The 20,578-nt window shown below is 38.7% G+C and overlaps 2 protein-coding genes across 5 annotated transcripts; both read right to left on the bottom strand.

Annotated features, from left to right (window-relative positions):
- Positions 1 to 369: 369 nt before the first annotated feature.
- LOC101487232 (uncharacterized) lies at positions 370 to 6,652 on the bottom strand. Of its 3 annotated transcripts, none has more exons than XM_004569263.4 (10): positions 6,330 to 6,652; positions 3,714 to 3,851; positions 3,485 to 3,610; positions 3,285 to 3,395; positions 3,053 to 3,196; positions 2,884 to 2,964; positions 2,653 to 2,772; positions 2,442 to 2,582; positions 906 to 1,037; positions 370 to 827 (listed from the first exon to the last, which is right to left on the bottom strand). In XM_004569263.4, the coding sequence occupies exons 1-10, from the start codon at positions 6,379 to 6,381 to the stop codon at positions 754 to 756; spliced, it is 1,119 nt and encodes a 372-aa protein (XP_004569320.1). In that variant the 5' UTR covers positions 6,382 to 6,652; the 3' UTR covers positions 370 to 753. The 3 variants fall into 3 exon arrangements, with proteins under 3 accessions (XP_004569320.1, XP_004569318.1, XP_004569319.1); XM_004569261.5 differs by lacking the exon at positions 6,330 to 6,652 and adding an exon at positions 5,679 to 6,030; XM_004569262.5 differs by lacking the exon at positions 6,330 to 6,652 and adding an exon at positions 5,679 to 6,013 and having other exon boundaries at positions 2,442 to 2,579.
- Positions 6,653 to 7,273: 621 nt separating this feature from the next.
- kdm1b (lysine demethylase 1B) lies at positions 7,274 to 20,508 on the bottom strand. Of its 2 annotated transcripts, XM_012924141.4 has the most exons (21): positions 20,341 to 20,508; positions 19,924 to 20,066; positions 18,173 to 18,294; positions 18,000 to 18,089; positions 16,682 to 16,793; positions 16,397 to 16,510; positions 16,274 to 16,312; positions 15,984 to 16,176; positions 15,671 to 15,855; positions 15,178 to 15,348; positions 14,978 to 15,052; positions 13,916 to 14,050; positions 13,286 to 13,457; positions 12,491 to 12,618; positions 12,012 to 12,143; positions 11,829 to 11,903; positions 11,603 to 11,719; positions 11,378 to 11,503; positions 10,836 to 10,958; positions 10,096 to 10,248; positions 7,274 to 8,446 (listed from the first exon to the last, which is right to left on the bottom strand). In XM_012924141.4, exons 1-21 carry the CDS (start codon positions 20,354 to 20,356, stop codon positions 8,363 to 8,365), a joined length of 2,505 nt encoding a protein of 834 aa, XP_012779595.3. In that variant the 5' UTR covers positions 20,357 to 20,508; the 3' UTR covers positions 7,274 to 8,362. The 2 variants fall into 2 exon arrangements, 1 of the variants encoding a protein (XP_012779595.3); XR_013095089.1 differs by lacking the exons at positions 7,274 to 8,446; positions 10,096 to 10,248 and adding an exon at positions 11,151 to 11,299 and having other exon boundaries at positions 10,850 to 10,958.
- Positions 20,509 to 20,578: the final 70 nt, after the last annotated feature.

The raw sequence follows: 20,578 nt of genomic DNA, 5'->3' as shown, positions 1-20,578 counted from the left end.
TTCAAAACACTGAAACAAACACTAAAAACAAAACACTAATTACTTAGTTGCAGCTCTACTTTTTGAAGGTAGCACATTCTAACAGGACAAGTTAGCCAAGAAAATACAATTAAAAAAGGTTAATGAATAATGCCAGCTCTATATGTAAGACCTATACAGAAAGCTGTATTGGGTGACCTCATTAGGACAAATTGAAATGTAGAATCACTAAGAAAAAAGTGGTGTTTTTGTAATTACCATGCATACAAATCAATGTCTGTGATGGACAAATCTAAAGGCGTCCTTTGTGATTTGGGTTATTAGCATGACAAACAATGACAAAAAAAGAATCACTGAAAGCTGAACAAATGTGACTTACTCTTATGTGAATTTCTTTGTGAAAGGACTTTAATTCCAACACAACGAATTTTATAGCTGCATGCTGAGGGTGTACTTAAAAAGCTAAAATGCCTGAAAGGTGAAATGTAACTTACAGCAATGAGAGCTACACTGTTTTCTTCTTTTTTAAATTAAACTCATAGGAATCAAAAATTGCAAACAATTGGCACGTAACATTAAAAAACAAAGCATCAAAGACAGTGCATAAAATCTTTAAGGAACCCACAAAATTTGGTCCCACACCTAAAATCTGGAGTAAAAATGTAATGGGCATAAATTAACAAATAGTGAGCTAAAGCACAGTGAAGAAGTTTACATGAACACTAACTGTGACCGTTATGTTTCACAACGCTTTGAGAAATTTGTTTCATTTACTTATTCTTCTTCTGAAGATTCTTCTGAACCGGCCGAATCCTCCTCCTCTGGTTTTTCAGCAACATGTTTTTCTCCTTTCATGAATAAGAAAACTGTGTTATTTACTTTCATTTTACTGTAGCATTAGTAATGAGTTGGTATGCAGTTTATACCTTTGCTGGCTTTCTTTAGGCTTCCTGCTGCCCCAGCGTGTCCAGCATCACACCTCTCTAGTAGGATTGTCAGGGTTTTGGTCACTTGTGGATGCTTAGCTGCCTTCAATGGCTTGTCATCTGCACTGTTACCTGATGAATCAGAAGCAATATTAATTTAAAGTCAACATGAATACATGAGAGAAGCAGCATTCATAGACAAGTGTCATTTGAAGTTGTGTGAAAAACAAACATAATTAATTCAATTTCTGATGGGATTGTGCTTGCTGCTAAAACGCTGGTAGGTTGACGGGTTAACTAGAAAGCATTTCCTGTGAAAACACATCAGAATTATCCACCAATCAGAGGCACAGCAGAGAGGGAAGACATTAAAATACACCGAATGGCTAATGCTTACACTTGTGTCAGTTACCATGGCTAAGACTTTAGCACATTCCTAGGTGAGGTCTACTTGTGTAATTTATGTAGTAGACTCCAGACAGTCTCTAGACGGCTTTGAGAAAATTTATATTCAAAGTTGACAAATTGTCCTCCTTGTTTATTGATAAACTGATGCCTGTAGAGTGAAAAATGTGAGCTCAAAATCAAATATTCAGCCGATTAAGGAAGCCAATTAAACAATTGTGACAAATTGTTTAATATTTCAGAAGCTTGTAAGACATATGTTTGTTACTACACCAAACGGATCAACAAAGCCTTTTGTTGATCTACATATTTTATATATTTTTTTACATTATTTACATTTGATCTTTTACATTGTATATAATGTCTATTGATTTTATTGTTTATTTTAATATTTTAATATTTGTGCACAGCGCTTTGTGATTACCTGTCTGTGAAAAGCGCTTAATAAATAAAGTTTACTTACTTACTTACTTACAGTATGGAAGTTTGTTTCTACCGCTAAAAATATATTAAAAAAAACAATAAATTAATTTTGCATGGCAGAGTCTCTGAATGCACTGTCTCAGCTGAACTCTGGACACGCACACACATACATATACACTGATATGCACACACTCATCCCCCCTCCCTTTCCAAACGCCTTCGAGGCTTATTCCCTTCCGATGCTGACGGTGGATCAAGGAGACCAGCGCACGCAGGCCTGGATGTACTGTCTAAATTGGCTGTCTCTCACCCTTTACCCACCCCTGTTGCTTGTCATGTGTTTCTTTGGTGTATTAAGAGGTTTTTTTTTCATGTGCTATGTGCAGAGGTGTTTTTTTCTGTTCTCAAACTGATCTCCCTGTTGGAGCTCAGTCTGAGGGGAGTTATTTTTTTCTCCTTATCTTTCCTCATGTGGTGCATTTTCCATTGTTATACCTCTCTGACCGTCTTCCCCATGTGATGTTTTGCGTCATGTATGTATGGTCGGAGGGTAAGATGGCGCCGCCATTGCGGCAGCCTTATGAAATTTCCCCTTGTGGGACTAATAAAGGTACAGTATATCAAATCAAAAGCTGAAGATTTCAACGTAATGACTCAAACTTCTAAGTTATAAATGTGACATCTCAGAGTGGTGTGGTCAGTCTTTACCTGGCTTCTTTCTTGGACTCCTAGAAGGAGTACTCTTCTTCTTCGGAGTGGGAGCCTTTGTTTTGGGTTTTTTGATAGCACGAGGTTTTTTCACAAGATTAATCAACGGTTCTTCATCTGAGCTATCATCACTGACTTCTGCTAAAACAAAGATTGAAAATGTTTTAAACTTTTCTTTGTTTTGTTCAAGTCATCAGTGCTGTGAGAGTACCTTTTCTCTTGTTTGATGCTCGCCCTCGTGTTACGGTGCTCTTCTTTGGGCTTTTCTTCACTGGCCTCCTTTTCTTGGCAACGAGGTCCACAAGGGGCACATCATCATCTGAGCTGCTGTCTGCAAAAGAAGCGCTGTTTTAAAATTTAAGAGGCTAAAAACGAAACTACCTATAGTTAAAACCTGCTTAAAATCAATCCTTGCGCTCAGCCTACTGAAGACTTTGCCTACCTCTATGTTTCGATGACTTCCTCTTTATCGCCGCCAGTGGCTCATCATCTGAGCTGTCAGTGGACGTCTCAGTATATTTAACTAAACGAAACAGCAACAAGTTATTTGAACTCAATAAAGGTCTTGTGGGATTTTTTCATTTTAGTTGAGCTCAAACTTTCAAACCAACCCTTTTTCTTTGCAGCATTTCTTTTGGATTTGGTAACCGGGTTTGCTTTTTCAGCAGCTGCTCTTCTCTCGTGCCGTGACCGAGGTTTCTCGGCAACTTGACTCAAAGGCTCATCATCGGAGCTGTCGTCCTTGCCCAGTGACTCTGTGTGAGAAAAGGAATCCCAAAGTAAGTATCTGATATAGCAGATGTCTGACGATACCCCAGTCCACTGGAGAGAAAGTCATCTCACCTTTCTTCTTTCTACCAGCAGCTTTTTTGGTTGGAACTGAGGGAGGTTTTTTCACAGCTTTCAAGGAAATTTTGGCAATTTTTATCAAAGGCTCATTGTCAGAGTCTTCGTCTGTATTTAAACACAGAAAGCAAAAATGTGAAGCCATTCACTCTATACACAAGTCAGAAGAACAAACAATGAAAAAAGCATGGGGTCACCTGTGTTCTTGTTATTTGTGCTGTTAGATTTGGGTGGTGTGTTTTCCTTTTTCTCTTGTTTCTTAGGTGGTGCAAGGCTTGTCTTCATCTTTACTAGCGGCTCATCATCCGAGGAGCCATCTGAACCTGTGAGAGAAGATATAAACATGCAAAATTTAATCAAATAATTGGTTGGAGAAATATTTAGTGTAAACACTTTTACTGATAAAACAGCTGGTATTATCATCACCTTTGTCCTTTTTTGATTTATTGTTGGAGTTGGAGGATAAGCTGCGGGTATTGTCGCATGACTCCTTCTCATCACTCTGTTGCCTCATCAGCAGCTTTGATAGAGGCACTAAGTCCTCATCACTGCTGGAGCTCCCATCTGATTAGTCAGACACACAGTCGGATAAATAACTGTAAATATCAGTATTTTTGGTACAGCAAATGTAATAATGTAGTTAATGTTACTTTAGAAAAAAGGATAAGCTACTTAATATGAAATCTTTTCAAAAATCAAATCATATTTGTGATTTAATAAAAAAAACAGCATTCATATGATGATTTCTTATTGCATTCACCTTCATTTGACAGACTGATTATTATTACGATTAATTCCTTTATTTGAACAGGTCATCTCAGATCAAGATCTTTTTTTCAACAAAGACAAAAAAATACAAGACTTTAGACAGACAGAGAAGAACGCAATATACATGTTCATAAATAAAACAGGATGTTCAAAGATAGTTGCAAAAAACCCAGCGCACAATAATACCAAGGCTCAAGAGGCTTCAAATTGGATGCAGAATCATTCATATAAACAATGTCACAATAAAAATAAAATATAAATCTGCAGACTGCTACGATGCTACACCCAGTGGATGAGAAAAAGCGTTTCTTTCTATACAAAAATCCAATGTTGATCTTTAACTTTCTTGATTGGTGCCACAGTTGCACCATATCATACTGTATGTCATATGGTGCAGTATGATTGTGAAATGACAACTTATTTAGCAATATCCATTTATCATGCATTGGCTCAGTACATCCCTTTCTTATCATACGCTGAGTACATCATCATTTTCTTCTTCTAGCTGCTCCCTTTTGAGGGTCATCACAGCAGATCATCTACCTCAATCTCAACCTTTTCTTAGCAATCTCCTCTGTCATACCAACTCCTCCAATATATCCATCCACATATATCCCTCTGCACATGTCCAAACCATCTCAGCCTTGTCTCTCTAACGTTGCCTCCAAACAGCTCAACCTGAGCTGCCCCTCTGATGTACTCATTTCTAATCTTATCCATTCTGGTTAGTCCCCATTACAATCTTAATATTGTCAGCTCAGTCCCCAATGTAATCATACCTCCACCATGACCATCATCATGTCCTGCACCTCCATCAAACCTTCTATATTCTTCTCCATCAACACTCTCAAAACATCACGTTTGTAGTATTATTTTTCAGAAAGAAATCGCACAGCTCCTCACAGATCGTCACCTCATAACTTCTCTTCTCAGCCTAGCTTCAACAATGACTCATCAACTCTATCCCTCTGTAGTTACTACAGCACTGAACATTTCCCTTATTCTTGAAAATCAGTACCAGTCTGTCTTTTCCATCCCTCAGGCATCCTCTTACTCTCCAAGTAGTCACGGGAGCACGTTCAGTGAGAGACTGAGATTACCAAAAAGCACCACTGAACAACACAGGAAATCATTCCTGTCGTGGCCATCTCCCTGTACAACTCCTCCACCTAATACACTGTAAACACTGCAATAATAGTTACCCTTTTTTGCACACGCTCTACAGTAAAATAGCAAATTACAAAATTCACAGATTCACAGAGTTAAATGTGAATCATATATATTCCACCTCTGTAAAATTCTTTGTCAATATTCTTGATATTTATAATCACCTCTGTAAAATCCGTGATGTGTATGTGATGTGATGGGCGCAATTTGTATATATTAGCGCTACTTCATAAGTTCGTAAACTCTGTAACATATTGTATTATTTAAATAGTTTAGTCTGTTACTGTCTTGGAGCAACTGTAACCCACATAATTTCCTTGGGGATTAATAAAGTATACTGATTCCAAAGACATTCTCTCCTAGACTTCTCCATACTTCCATAGGTATGTCATGTCTTCATCTCTCCCCACCCTTCATTCTCTTCATAGATGCCCTCAGTTACTCGTTACTACTCACCCCGGCCTATTTTCTCCATCCGTAGTGTCGAGTTGCATACAAAACTCACTTTGAGCTTTCCCATGCCATCTTTTTCTGATGCCTAGCATCTCTAGTATTCTGTCCTTTCTTTCCCTTTGAATACATTCCTGATAATAACCTATGAATATACAGCCACTCAATGATGTATCTGGTCCACACTGAGCTAATCTTAGCTAGACTTATCATTGATCAAATATTGGGGATTTAATTATGTATTACTATAAAGGAACATATTTTCTTATATGAATTTAAAATCTCCAAAGTCAAAAGCAAAACGTACACGTGAATGTGGTCTAGTTACACGTGCAATAACTATAGTATGAGGAGAAGAGTGTAGTGTTTAGCTAAGTTTCCATTATCCATCACAGTTTTATCATTAATACCAGAAGTACGTCTTGTGTGCAAAAGTGATGTTTTGCAAAAATCTCTGATCAAACCATACACACCGTTAAAAACATAATTACTGAATTAAATCAGGTTAAACTTTTCCATAATTAACGCTTTTAAATCAAGCTATCAGCAGTGGCGTGGGTGCATTACCGCGAAGTTATAAGCTAAGTTAGCAGTTAGCTGCGCAGTTCAATAACATGTTTGCCTCTTCAGGTAAAATTAAGAACAGCATCCGGCTACCTGCAGAGTCGTGTGCCACGTTAGCGTGCAGGTCAGCGGTGCTACAGTCCATTATGTTGGTCAGTGTAAGCAAATATTGCTCTTCATCCGCAGTAAAAACGCGCCAACTTGATTTTACTGTTACTCGATTTTCGCTGTGGGTTGAAGGTGGCGGTTTGTTTCAGCTGCCTCTAGGATGTATTTATGAGCCGATATTAACAGAACCGACCCGCAATCTAAAGCTACAGTTTAACAAGCAGATTTTGCAATAACGGGTGTAATACGGTCCCAGTTCATGTTTGATTTGTTTACTTCCGCTTTAGTTTTGGGAGGGAATGCACTTGGGCTCGCATTGATGACGCTTATTAACGTCATTGGTCTACTGGCTCCACGGTTTCCTCGCAACAAAACCTAGCAACTAATCTAAACCAGAGTCAGACATGGCGCAGAAGGAATTCTGGATTTGAAATAAAAAGAAAACATCTGTGAGAGAAATTCAGTCTTCATTCCGTCATTTTTTATTTTTTACTATTAATAAAATATTATTTATTTATTTAATATTACTTACTTTTTTGGGACATAGTCGACTAACCTTTTAAGGAGCAGTAAGACTACTCGATGTTTGCTCAAAATAAACGTAGTTATTTTTTATTAATGTAAAATTAATATGAAGAATAATTCATAATTGTTCAGATTATTTAGTGGTTCAATAAACAAAACATTCCTCTGAAAATGGACAAATATAGGGACTGAAAAAAGTGAAACAAGCAGCCAATGCCCAAAGAAAAACATTTTAAAGCCTGGAGAACTACTACTCAACACCTTTAAAAGTTTGGAAGAAAGTCTGTCTCCTTGGAAGCAAAATATAAAGCAATGAGGAACCCAAAACATTTGTGTAGTTTCTGTACGATTCTGATCTTAGTATGACTTAAGCAGGAAAAAAAATTATCCACGAGTAAACGTGATTACTGTGGCAGTTGGTAGCTCAGTTTATTACACACATACAAGATAAATACTAGAGCACTATAATGACAAACAGGACATGACCACATGCTGTAAATGTGCTGATCTAGACAATCATATGAACCTAATGACAAATCAGTCAATATTAATCAAAAAAAAGTGAGAAGAGTCTGTGCTGCTCAACAATCCTCAGGAAATTAACTGTTCAAGAATAAATACAAGAGCAGTGTGGAGTTTTAATACTTTGGTTAGTTGCGGTTTTTCTTCACAAAAACTGCCTTTAAAACTGTCAGTTCTTATAATTTTACTCTATGACTCATTAGGTTTAGTTTGATGGGTGAAAAGTGTCCTGAACGCATCCCTGAGAAAATATGGGGACAACCAGGTGATCAACCTTAGCTCAAAGGGTCATTCAATTTTTCACAGGTGATTTTTTTCATTTTGCTGCTGTTGATTTAAATAAAGAGCTACTGTAGAGGTACTTGTATTACATATATATATCCTTTCATCCATTCAACTTCACCATTTATAGCAACACGTGACTCACAAATAGAACGAGTCAAATCACTACAGTTGTAGAAAACATTGGTAATTCTCAAAGAAGACATGTTACATATATATCCTATAATCACTTAAAACCTGATGATTGGAGGTTAAATTATATTCGGTTAAGTTTATGATCAGATCACTCAGATTTTCCAATGTTTCATGCATTGCTAAAAACAAATATCATTAAAACAAAATACCATCCTCCTTTCCAGCACAGCAGAGTTAGGCAGAGCTACTTAGGGGCTATGGAGACTTCCTCATAATTTTGTTTTTCTTTTTTTGCATCTTGTCACCAACATGTTACCTGTTGGATTTTGATATAAATAAAAAGCACTTGTTAGATATGTCGAACCAGGCCCTGGCTAACCCCACTACTGAAAAATCATTCACGACACTTTGCTGATCAGATACATTACAGTACAGCAAAACAGTGTTTCAAGTGGAGCAAGTGAGACAACACAGTCCAACTTTATTAATGGTCTGTTGTTCGGTGCAACCCGTGAGTCCGTGCTGGTGTTTATGAGTGCTCTGGGAGTGACAGGTTACATAGCGGCCATCTTGCTGGCCTCTCTGACGCCACTGAGGTAGGCTCCCGTCACAGTCTGAGGAAAGTGTCTGTTGGTTGCCTGATATAAGGGACAAAATGCATTAAAAGCACATTTCACAGACACATAGAGCTAGTTTAAAAATACCCATATACACTCATGGCCACTTTGTTAGCTACATCTTCTTAATACTGTGTTGGACCTCCTTTTGGTCTTCAGAGAGGTTAGATAGGCTATAGAATATAAATAATAATCAGGAGGTCCAGGAAACACCCGTACCTTCTTATACCAGCAGCTTGTACCTGTGATACAAAGCAGAATGGATCCATGCTTTCATGTTATCGATCGCAAATTCTGACCCTTCCATCCAAGTGTCACAGCAGAAATAGAGACTTATCAGACCAGACAACACAATTCCAACTTTTTGTTGTCTAGTTTTGGTGAGCCTATGAGAATTGTAGCTTCAGTTTCCTGTTCCTGTGTGGTCTTCTGCTGCTGTAGCCCATCTGCTTCAAGGTTTTGCATGTTTTGCATTCAAAGATGCTCTTCTGCTTAGCTTCAGTACAATTGGGTGGTTATTTGAGTTACTGTTACCTTAGTATCAGCTCAAAGCAGTCTGGCCATTTTCCTCTGACCTCAATAAGACATTTTTGCTCAGAGAATTGCATTCTCCATAAACCATATACATGGTTGTGTGGGAAAATATCAGTAGCTATGAAAATACTCAGACCATCCTGTGACACCAACAACCATGCTACAGTCAAATTCTCTCAAATCTTCTTCTTTCCCATTCTGATCCTCAGCTCGAGCTTCAGCAGGTCATCTTGCCCATCTCTACTTTCCAAAACGCACTGAGCTGCTTCCATGTGTTTTGCCGATTAGATATTTGCATTAATAAGCATTTGAAAAGGTGTACCTAACACAGTGGCCTTAAGTGTATAGGGACCATTTCCACAGCAGGAGACATTTTAATTTGTCAGAGCAGGAAAACAACAGGAGAGAAGGATGCGAGGCCTGACTGCTGCTCCAGAATCATTCTTATTGAGCAGAGCAGCTTACTGGAAGACTTTGATAAAATTTGATAGACCTGTTACAGGGGAAAGACATCAAAGCACTGACCAAATGAATTTAGATTCTCTAAGTGACAAAACATAAGCAAATTCATCCTTATCCACTTAGGTCTGTTTTAGTGTTAAACAGCTCTAGAACATCAGAAAAGTTATCTTTGAATAGAAATCTTTGTTGGACATCATCTACAGAAGACTCGAATATCATTTAATTTTCGCCCCCTCAACCTGCTGGATTGAAAAAAAGATGCCAGAGATAGTGTGATTAAATGTAGAATGTCTGTGGCTCACATAACTTTTGCACTCTTGCCTTTGTAGAAGAGATTTAGGGAAACAAGCAGTAACTTGTTTCCCTAAATCTCATTTCCCTAAATCTGAACGTTGACTTCTGTCAACGTTCAGTCAGACTCTAAAACGAATATTTAAAATGATTCCTGTAAAAATAACTGAAACATGAGGCGGCTCACTATTACAGGCCTTGTGCGACTCAATTTCTACAACAAAGATTAAGAATGCAAAGTTAGTGTGATACATACAGCCACAGCAGGATCGTGTTAATGCAAAACACATTTATGTAAAATAGAAATGAAATAAATGCCTCAGTAGCACTTCATAAAACCTGACGTTTCTGGACTCATTTGGTAAAAATTAGAAAAATATTACCTCGCCAGCAAAGAACACCTTTCCCTGCACGTCTTCAGCGAGAACGTCGTAGGCCTCTCCGCTGCCCCCTGTCTTCACAAAGCTGTAGGACATCTGGGACCAGATGTCTTTGCTCCAATGAGTGATGAAGAAATTCATTGGCTCAGGAACCTCCTAAATACATGCATATATAAATTTGAACTTAAATGAGAGCATTGGGAACTAAAAAAATAAATACAATAAAAAAATGAAAAAACAGGAATCCAGGGGAAAATAATACACCTCTGATTAGGAGATATACAAAATTTCAAGTCAGCATTGTCCAAAATATATTTTAATGGCTGTAGGTAGAGCCATTAAAATATATTTTTTTAAATTCCTGTATCTTAAAAAAAATAAAAAGAATAAATATCAAAAGGTAAGTTGTTCAGTTGTTTTGTGTAAATATCTGACACAATGAGTCTATGAATATTGATTGATGGATGTTTGGAGTCCTTAAATATTTTAATCTCTGACAGAGGATCTTACTTCAATGTGATATTTCCCCAGGTATAACACATTGAATCCAAATTAACTTTCTTGGAAGGTTTCTGGTAATATCATATAACAAATTTCAGACTGAGTTCTCTCTCATTTCAAAAATATGATTTTTGGTTGTTTTTTTTTGTTGTTGTTTTTTTAAATACTCCTATTATTTCTTTATTATTCTCAAACTTCTAAGTATAACTCCTGAAAGATTTTAGGAGAAGTAGGAGGATTACCTGCTCTTTGAAAAGTTCCCGCAGTACCCTCATGCACTCATCGACCACCTCTTTGTCCTCCATGTCCCGCACAGAAGAAACGGCGTCACCACTGATAATAGACATCAGCACAGCCTGCTTCCTCTACACAAACACACATTTAAACCATTAGATTCTGTATTAATCTCCTCCATCTTTTTCTACAACATTTGCCAATTTAAATATAAATACAATTTTGCAGCCTAACACCAGCGGCTCTAACTTTGGGCCACGTGGATAAACTTCTTATTCGTTTGGCTGTTTCTCTGATTTGTCGATCATCTGCCACCATCTTACCCCATTTCTAGCATCCTCTTCTATTGCGCCTACGCTTTGCATGTCCTCCTTCACTGCATACACGAACCATTTCTTTACTCTTCATCCTTTTCTCCTGCCTGTCATCTCCATCTTCACCATCTTTGTCCAATACATTCACTCTCCTTCATCTGCACATGTCCAAACCACCTTAGCTTTGCCTCTCTAACCTTGTCTCCAAACCGCTCAACACAAGAACAAAAACACACCTGTGGATCCAGGTCATAGAAGACACTGAACATGCCTCTCTTTTCAAGACCTGGTGGGATGTGACCGAAGTAGTCTGCTCCTTGGATTTTTTTGTCCCAGAATCTGTACGGGAACTGAAGCGAGATCTGCACACAGAACAAAGAGTAAATATGAGCAACTACCGGGAAGCAACTTCATCATCCTTTTTATTCTACTGCAGCACAGGTTAGTTGAACTTTAATGACCTTTTCTATTATACCCGCCCCCAGACTGTGGATCGCCTTCAATTTCCTTTCAGGAAGTGGAGGGTTGAATTGAATCAGGTTCCTCTGAAGCAAAGTCAAAGGAACTGTAACAAGGACCTGAAAGATGACATTAGGCTGTTAGAGTAACTAAAAGATTAACTGAGATCATAAGATTCTGTATTTAGATAACAGAAACTGTACAGTATCACAGCAAAGATGTTTTTACCTTCTGTGCTGTCCACTGCGACCCATCAGAGGAGGTAACTTTGACAACGTCACCTGAGTAATCAATGGCCTGAACCTACAATTTTTAAAAAGTAAACTTTTATCTAATAAGCATAAGACTTCAAGAATGTAATACAGGTGGATTCAAGGTAAACTATAGAGTTTAAAAAACTGGAATACAGACCGGACACTTTGTGTGGATGTCGAGGCCCTCGGCCAGTTTGTAGAGTAAAACAGAGTAGCCCTTGGTAAGTAAAGTGTGGTCTCCTGAGAATTGGGCAAAAAATTCATTGTGGTCCCAGGATCTTGCCGATACCTACAGAAACAGCCAGAAAAAAATTCACTTTCAGTCCCAGTGCTATAATCTAATACAATTTACATAAATCCTCACAAATAAAAAACACAATGTTTGACTACATTCACCTTAAAATGTCTTTCTTAAGGGATCAGAAACACTGAAAGACTTTCCACTAAAAATAAAAAACAAACCTCACACCTCAAACAGACTAATTCGTATTAGTCATCTCAGAGCGTGAATAATTTCCGATGCGGGAAGTTACAGTTTTCATCATAATAAACCCCCAGCCTGACCTTTCTGTTAAACTCATAAAAAATTACAACAAAATAAATCTGAAAAGCTCTTTTTAAGTTTAGTTTCCAGACCTGGTCTAATGTGCTTCCACAGGCAAACTCCAGGTTGCTGAGGTGAAACTGAAGCACCTTCTCCTCCAGCTCACTGAATTGCATCCCAGACTCCTGGAGAAAGTTCTTCTTAACTTCTTGGACTTTTTCTGTAACGAGAAAATGCCACAGACACAAATATTTCCTGTTTCTGTACAGGAGCTTTGCTGAGGAGCACTCCTCCAGAATATGAAAGATCATCTGAAACATGAAGCCAATGTGAAAGTTAACCATGCATTGTATTGGCCAGCAGGGGGCGACTCATTTAGTTTAAAAAAGGACTTGCACAGAAGAAGTCTTAGGAAATATGATCCTACAAGTCAGTTGATCTGTGATCTTAGCAAACACTTCTCTGATGATTTTCTGATCTTATTTGCTAGTTTCTAGGCTTATTTAACACAATATTCATTTAATAAATTATGGTTCCTATTAAAATCAAACTGACAAAAAAAGCAGGGTGTGTTTTAGGGTGAGCAGCTGGACCTCACTCACAAGTGTCATAGTGGTTATGGCCATCTTTTATAAACAGTCTATGATTTTAGAACTACTTCTTAATAAAACAGCCATGACATCAGTATTTTATACACAGAGTTCAAAGTCCTGACTGCAGCGTAATTATTGGCTGATAAGTGCAAACACTAAGAAATATTTTCTAAGATTATGACCCAAACGTGATGAGGCAAGAGTAGCTTTGTGAGACTTTTCTTCTCTCATTGGGAATTCTCATCAAAAAGAATTAAGCAAAAGGAGCTTCAGTGAAACACATGATGACAGCACCTCCCAGTGCTGTGTCCTGGTTCTGCGACTTGTCCTTCCTCCATTCTGACACCACATCCAGGATGGCATTAAAGTGGAAGTCCATGCGCTTGTCAATGGCAGGGTCAGTGACCTGCCCTCCCTCCTGAAAGAGGTCACATCGCTCTCCGAGCTTGTGCATCTTGATGCCCAACTACAGGAGAGAAGTCACAAAAGGGTACCTAATAGTAGTGTTTTTTTATTTATCAAATTTAATATGCATTTAAAAAAAATAAAAACAATGCATGTCTATGTACTGTGAGCATGGACAAGTCTGTAAAAAGGACTTCCAGGTAAACTTAAATATATACAACAAAACAAACAAAACTATGATCAGCATATCTCAACCCTAGGTTCACCATGGCAGGTAAAGAAGACTGAACACAGGTGGCACAGTCTCAAAATATTAACTTCTAAGAGTATGAACTTGGAGAGTCCCAAAGTGTCCTGTAACCTGTCCTTTCAATAATGCAACACTGAAGCTGCATTTCTGTATTCATTACAAAAAGGAATAGGGGTTTAAAAATATTTTGGCATTAAAACTGAAACTTTTGCAAAGCTCTGACTTAAGATTTATCAGAAATAGGTGAATTTCAGCACATTCATTCTTACCTGTTCACACATCAGGGCAATGGGGTTGTTTACACAGCCATTAACGATTTGAGCTCCTCGACCCGCAGTGACACCCAGAGAGGCATCATCCCACACCCGACCACCTATTCTGTCTCTCGCCTCGAGCACCACCACCTGTAAGCCCAAACAAACGAAGAGTATGTAAAACTCATCAGGGTGAAATACGCTCACAGAACAATTCATTAGGTACACCTGTTCAACTGCAAATATCTACTCAGCCAATCACATGGTAAAACCCAATGCAATTAAGCATGTAGACATGATCAAGACGACCTGCTGAAGTTTAAACCAAGGATCAGAATGGATAAGAAAGGTGATTTAAGGGACTTTGAACGTGGCATGGCTGTTGGTGTCTGATGGGCTAGTCTGTGTTTTTCAGTCTACTGGGATTTTCCCCACACAACCACCGGGCCCGAAAAAGAAAATATGCAGTGAGCAGGATTTCTCTGAGCAGAGGACATTTTCTTGGCACACTACGCCAAGTGTGCATAATACCCTCAGTTAGTAAGAACTGAGCATTTGTAAACAGTAAAACACCCCATATCTCATTCCCCATACGTTGTGAATACAAACAATGGTAGTAAACATAGTTTTAGATAGCTCTATATAACTTGTTTATCACTTTGACGTTCAGATCTATTGACTGACATTGAAGGAGAGGTCAAAGGTCAGATGTGACATGATATTTTAAATCTTTATATGGTACTTTCTATGTTGACAATACGCACCACGCTTACAAAAACCATCATTTGTAAGTTACAAGGCTTTGGTGAAAGTAGGTTGAATTTTAATGGATTGCTAACATAACTCCACTCTACGCCCTTATAAAGAATTCATTAAAAACTTTTAGAGCTATCATGTTTACAGAGTGAATGATGTGCACAGAAATACTACCAAAAACACAACCTTCTTGGCCGACAGCAGAGAAATGAAATGTTTTCATGGTCCTCATACAAACAGGAAACTTCCTATGCAAAATTAACTATTTGATCACAATCAGGGGAGATGGAACGAGACTCCAGGCGAGATGAGGATCTTTACCTGAGTGCCAAAGTTTTGCAGCTGGCGTGCAGCAGCCAGTCCTGAAGCCCCGGCACCAATGATGATAACATTTTTCTGCATAAAATCATAAAATGTACAAGGTGCTAAAAAACATAAGAAAATAAGTAGTAGCAAAAACAATAAAAACTTCACATGACATTACAGATGTGTAATAATCTTGTGTAGATGAGGACGCTCACAGAGCAGTATGTTTCTGGGAGCAGAGGCTGTTTTGCTGCCAGCACACCGGTGTTGATGAGACCCTTCCTGGTCATGAAATGGAGCACTCGGTCCAACTCCTGCACGCAGCGCACACGCACCAACCCACGAACAATGATGTGCTGGGCACATTTCTCTGAAGTCAGCACCTCCTTCAAAAACAGGAAGGAAAACAGGAAGAAAATCTAATTGTTTTATTTGTTTGGTTGTTCTTTTGGAGATTTCTGTTCCTTTTTTGTAGGAAAAGGTGAAAAGAACGCATGCGCATTATATATTGCCTAGTTTAAACATATTAAACTGGTTGAGTTTTATTATTTGTACAAAGACAAATCCCATGACACCTCTGAATTTAAAATATTTTTCTACACTAAAATAAAATTTAATTAAAAAAAACATTGGTGATTCTGAGTGATCTTTTTCACCCTTATTTGAGATTTTAAATGACCCCAGTGGTCACTTTTGGCTTTGTTGTACCTTACAGTTCTTGTGCCAGGAGGCCAGGATAAGGTTACGCAGAGCCAGATACATGGTGGGATCGCGGGAAAACTCTGGAAACTCATAAAGCTCATCTAGCTCCATCATATCAGGCCGCACACACAGAGCCTTTCCGCACTCATTTGGCTGGTAGAAGGGCTGGAAGTATGGACACAAGCCTGGAACTGAGGGACATAATAATGATCAGGATCTCCAATGGGGACACAAAACAGTAATTATGTGTAAAAAAAAAAAAATAGCATGGTGAATAGTAGGTGCTTAAATATGGCATTTCTTCTGAACTCAGACTTACTTTGAGGCTGAGCAGCTCTGCAGTGATCCGCCCTCAGCTCGCCCAGAGACATGTTGCTAGAAGAACCTGATGGACTCATCCCCACACAGTCGGGGTAGTACGCAGTGAGGAAAGGGCTGGCTGGGCTGTCTTTAAACAGTGGCGGCAAAATGAGCATTGAATGCCACCAGCTGTCCGTCACCTCTGCCACTCTCTTCAGGAATAAAACAGCTCAGCATTAAACAAATGCAGTAACTTGTAAAGTTTACACACTGTCCTCAAACAGATTCTAGCAAACACAACTAGCTTACCAAGTCCTCTGGTTGGGAGCACTGGTCGGGTTCCTCGCTCTGTAGGCAAATGAGCAAGATTTTTATCAGAAAAATAGATTTTTGTCTTGATGGGGATCGATGATTATATCTTTCCCTCTTTACCTTAATGTTGTTGAACTTCATCCCACAGCGGTATGCTGCTGCTAAGGAGGCAGTGAGCTGGATCTCCTTGGTCAGCTGGCGCCACTTCCTGCAGTCGGGTTTGGTGCATTGAACCTGAAAGAAATGAACATGAGAGTATTTATGACACGTAGCTACATGTGTGAACAGTTAATACATGTATCTAGAACCAGATACATGTATTAACTGTTCACACATGTAGCTACGTGTCATATGTGTGAACAGTTAATACATGTATCTAGAACCAGAAAAGCTTCTTATACATACCCAGTATGGCAGCTGCTGATCTGCCATGAAAGCTTTAAGACTGGGCTCACTTTTCCCATTACTAGTCCACACTTTCTTCCACGAAGCAAAGGTCTCAAAGCCGTCTTTGTGACTGAAGTGAAGGAGCAAAAAAAAAAAAAGTTATTCTAATTATTTTGACAAGTAACTCACAGCTTCACAGTTTGGTAGTGCAGAAACAATGTAAATAGGTCTGAGGAACATGTGACAAGATTATTTCAAAAGTAATGTCACTGAACCCACGGCTGTTTCAGGTTTGCGTGTATACAGCGATACATGCTTATAATTTAATGACTCAAAGCAAGTGGCAAAAATCAAACAGCACTGATATGGGGAAAGAAAAAAAAACTCAGATTAAATGTTATACACTGGTTTCCTCCCTTCTAGAAAGAACATTGAAGGGAAAAAAAGATAGAATAATATCAATCCATCCAATTATCCTTTCAGCAGCAGTTTCATTGACGTCTAGATTTCCCTCAACTAGGCCACCTCTTCTAGTTCTTCTGAGGGGACACAAAGGAATTCCCAAACCAGCCATAGGGCATACTTTTTCCAGCATGTCCTAAATTTTTCCTGGGATCTCCTCCCAGTCTGATAAGCGTGAAACAGATCCTAGATGTGCCAATCAGATGCTGAACCACATCATATGGCTCCTTTCAATGTGGAGGGGTTCCCGCTCTAGTCTTGACTTGCTCCTGAATGATTAAACTGCTCACCCTGTCTCTAAGGGAGAGCCCAGATACTCTTCAGAAGACACTCATTTCCATTGCTTGTATCCATATCGGTTTCTTCTCTTTGCTTGCATTAATTAGAGAGAGTAGGAATGTAGATCCACTGGTACATTAAGATGTTTATTTTTTTCACTCAGCACTGCAGCCAATCAGTACAACATCTGTAACACTTTACATGATGCATTAATCTGACTGTCAGTGGATTGATGTGAAATTCTGAGCTTTTTAAACCACGTGTCAGACAGAACAGTTGTTTGTTGAGGGTTCTGCAGTTTCTTTTCTTTTACACCTTTTAAATATGCTTCTTTTTGCAGGGAGCAGTTTGCTGTTATAAATGTTGTCTGTATGTAACTGTAATTGTGTGCCTTCCTGGTATGTTAACATTTATTTTTAAATAGATTGCTGCAAACGAGAGAGGGAAGCGTGCCACTAAATTTCTGAGATGATGGAAACCATAAAATATCCATCTTCTCAACTTAATGTAGCAGAAATCACTGTAAACAACTTAGAGGTGTTTTAAGCAGTGCTACAGAAACACTGTTGATATCTTTAGCCTGCATTTGTCTCACCTTCTGTAGTAGTGATCAAAACACTCATTGCAAAAATGCTCCCCACATGACAGATGATACCACCGTGATGTGTACCCATTTTTAGCACATCTGAAAAGAGACAAGAAGTGCTGTTTGAGAACTGTAAAAAGTGATATAAGTAACTATCTGATTTACCTGACATCTGATGTTACCTTTCAGATGCGCTTGCAAAACAAACAGGGTACATGGCAGAACACCCGGCCTTCTCACATTTTCTGTACTTCTTCTCAGACTGGTCATCTTCTTCCTCTGTGTCTGTGGCTTTTCTTTTGCTCTGTAATCCAAAGAGAAAAATGAAATATCATGAGACTCACATTCATTCCTATGTCCAATTCACAATCACAATTTAACGTAACATACACTCCAAGACAACCACATGCAGGCCAACATACAAACACTACATGGAAAAGCCGTAGCCTAGCTTCAACCCTAGGATCTTGTTGCTTTGACTGGACAGTTCTAACTAGCCTTGGTTTTTAAAGTAATTTCTTTGAGACAGACTTCAGGAACACATAATATATATAGAAATACATATTCTGACTATGGGCATAAATTGAATTTGAACAATGTGGTGCACATATTATATATGGGGCTTAGGAATCTCCCTGTAAATTATGGGATTTGGTTAAAGTTAGCTGGAGAAGACTAGAAATAATGAAGGATTTCAAGTACCTTGGTCCTGTCATACTGTATCAAATGAAAGCTCAAAACCTAAGGTTTTGGCAAGGATAACACAGCTGTCATAGCAAGCGTTACGGGAATCTAGAGACAAAAACATCTCTCCGATCCAAAGTCTACCTGCTGTGCTCCGTTGTCTTTTGAGTATCAGTAGTGTCTTCTTACGGCAAAACCGTAAGAAGAATCGTAGCATAAATTGAGATGCTACAGGAAGATCTCATGCCCAAAACCTGTGACAGGTATAAAAGGTCTGCATAATTGCTTTGCAACTTGAGATGGTATAGAGAGTGTCTCTGGTTTTTCAGGCCTTGTGAAAATCATACTGCAAGGAGCAGTTAAGTGAATGCAGAGACAAAACAGACAGATTAAGATTATGGGTGGATAAGATCTGTGAACAGGTAGGCATGAACCCGACAGAGACCCAGAGAGTGGTGGCCCAACAACCTCAATAGAGGTCAAGGGGCAAATCCTCATAACTTCATGAGGTGTGTTGGTGGTATGTTGACTAAGACTTCTACGTCTACATCACTGCCAGTCAACTGGCTTTAAAAAGTGCTTTGTTGATGAATTGCTTAAACACTGCCCCCTGAAAAGTAACCTTCTAGTATTGATTGATTGATTGATTGATTGGTAATTTATTTCAACATGTGAACAATATACAAGTACATTTAGAAAAGAAATGAGAGAAAAAAAATATACTATACAAATTACATACAAAAAAACATTCTGATTAATTTACATGTTGAAAGGGAGTGGGAAGAAGTATACACTTATTTAATCCCACCCCTGTCCCATAAATTATCAGTGAATATTTAGTCAGCTTCCTTACTGATATAATTTGTAATAAAAATAGTGAACAGATTTCTGATATACTATATACTATAATATCACATCATGAATTTTTTGTTTGTTTGTTTTTAAATAGAGACATTCACTTAATTTAAATATTTTCCTTTTCTTTATAGATCGAGAAGATCATATTTTTATAACTCTTTTTGAACAGTTTTATGTTTGGACATTGCTTTAATTCCATATTCAGTTTGTTCCATAGTTTCACTCCTTGAACAGAGTGAAACTATAATAATAAAAGTAACATTTACCTAAAACTGCACACCTGGAAACATTAAAAACCAAACTGAAACCTTTGTGTGACCCTACTTTGCATGAATGCGAACTGAAACTTAACCGAGATATAGTCATTATATTAACTCATTGTGTACCTTACCTGACCAGGTGGAGGGTTGTTGGTGCGCTTCACCCGGACATTGACCTGCCTTCCTGAGGAGCGCAGTGTCTGTCCGTCCCCTGGTGACTCCCCGGAGCTCCTCTTCTTGGCTCTCCGTGCACCAGAAGCATTACCGGGATAGTCTTAACACCAATGACAACAATATAATAGTGACTGTGTAGTGCAGCTCGGGCCTCTATTAACGTCGACAAAATATTTATGACATAGAACACGTGTGCAAAAACATAGAATTCACTCAGGTTATAAATAGCTGAAAAAAGCGACCGAAACACGAGGCCAATTGGTATGTAAACATAGCAAAGACGCGCACATTAGCCAGCTCTTTAAATCTGCCCAACAACGTCAGCTGTCACTTTAGCACCTAGCAAGCAGCAGCGGCGCCTCTTTAGCACTGACCTGCGTCCGACAGCATGGCTGCCCGCGGGGTTTCTTTCAAGCCCTCGACGTCCAAGCGAAATTCTGAGACGCCTTTTTGCTTTTAATCGTTGTTTTGTCTCTATTTTATTGTTGTGGGGACGAAAATCAATGCGCTGTCGTTTCCAGAATACCACTTCCGGTTTTGAAGAGGAAATGGGCGTGTCGCTCTGATTTTTGAACTCTGCCGCTCTCCGTACTGCCAGGGTAACCATAGCAA

Source organism: Maylandia zebra, linkage group LG22, assembly GCF_041146795.1.
Source record: "Maylandia zebra isolate NMK-2024a linkage group LG22, Mzebra_GT3a, whole genome shotgun sequence".
NCBI lineage: Eukaryota > Metazoa > Chordata > Actinopteri > Cichliformes > Cichlidae > Maylandia > Maylandia zebra.
The sequence above is the reverse complement of the archived record's forward strand: the minus strand, read 5'-3'. Positions and strand labels throughout refer to the sequence as shown.

Bases quoted from the DNA above. Each gene is read 5' to 3' on its own strand.
- LOC101487232 (XM_004569261.5), bottom strand. From the start codon at position 5,742: ATGGGAAAGCTCAAAGTGAGTTTTGTATGCAACTCGACACTACGGATG. The intron at 2,965-3,052 runs GTTGGTTTGAAA...TGTTTCGTTTAG, and splicing joins AAATGCTGCAAAGAAAAAGG to TTAAATATACTGAGACGTCC. The intron at 2,773-2,883 runs GTAGGCAAAGTC...CTTCTTTTGCAG, and splicing joins GAAGTCATCGAAACATAGAG to ACAGCAGCTCAGATGATGAT.
- kdm1b (XM_012924141.4), bottom strand. The intron at 16,511-16,681 runs GTATGTATAAGA...CATTTCTTTCAG, and splicing joins ATCAGCAGCTGCCATACTGG to GTTCAATGCACCAAACCCGA. The intron at 10,959-11,377 runs GTGTGTTTTTGT...GTGTTTGTGTAG, and splicing joins TCTATGACCTGGATCCACAG to AGGAAGCAGGCTGTGCTGAT.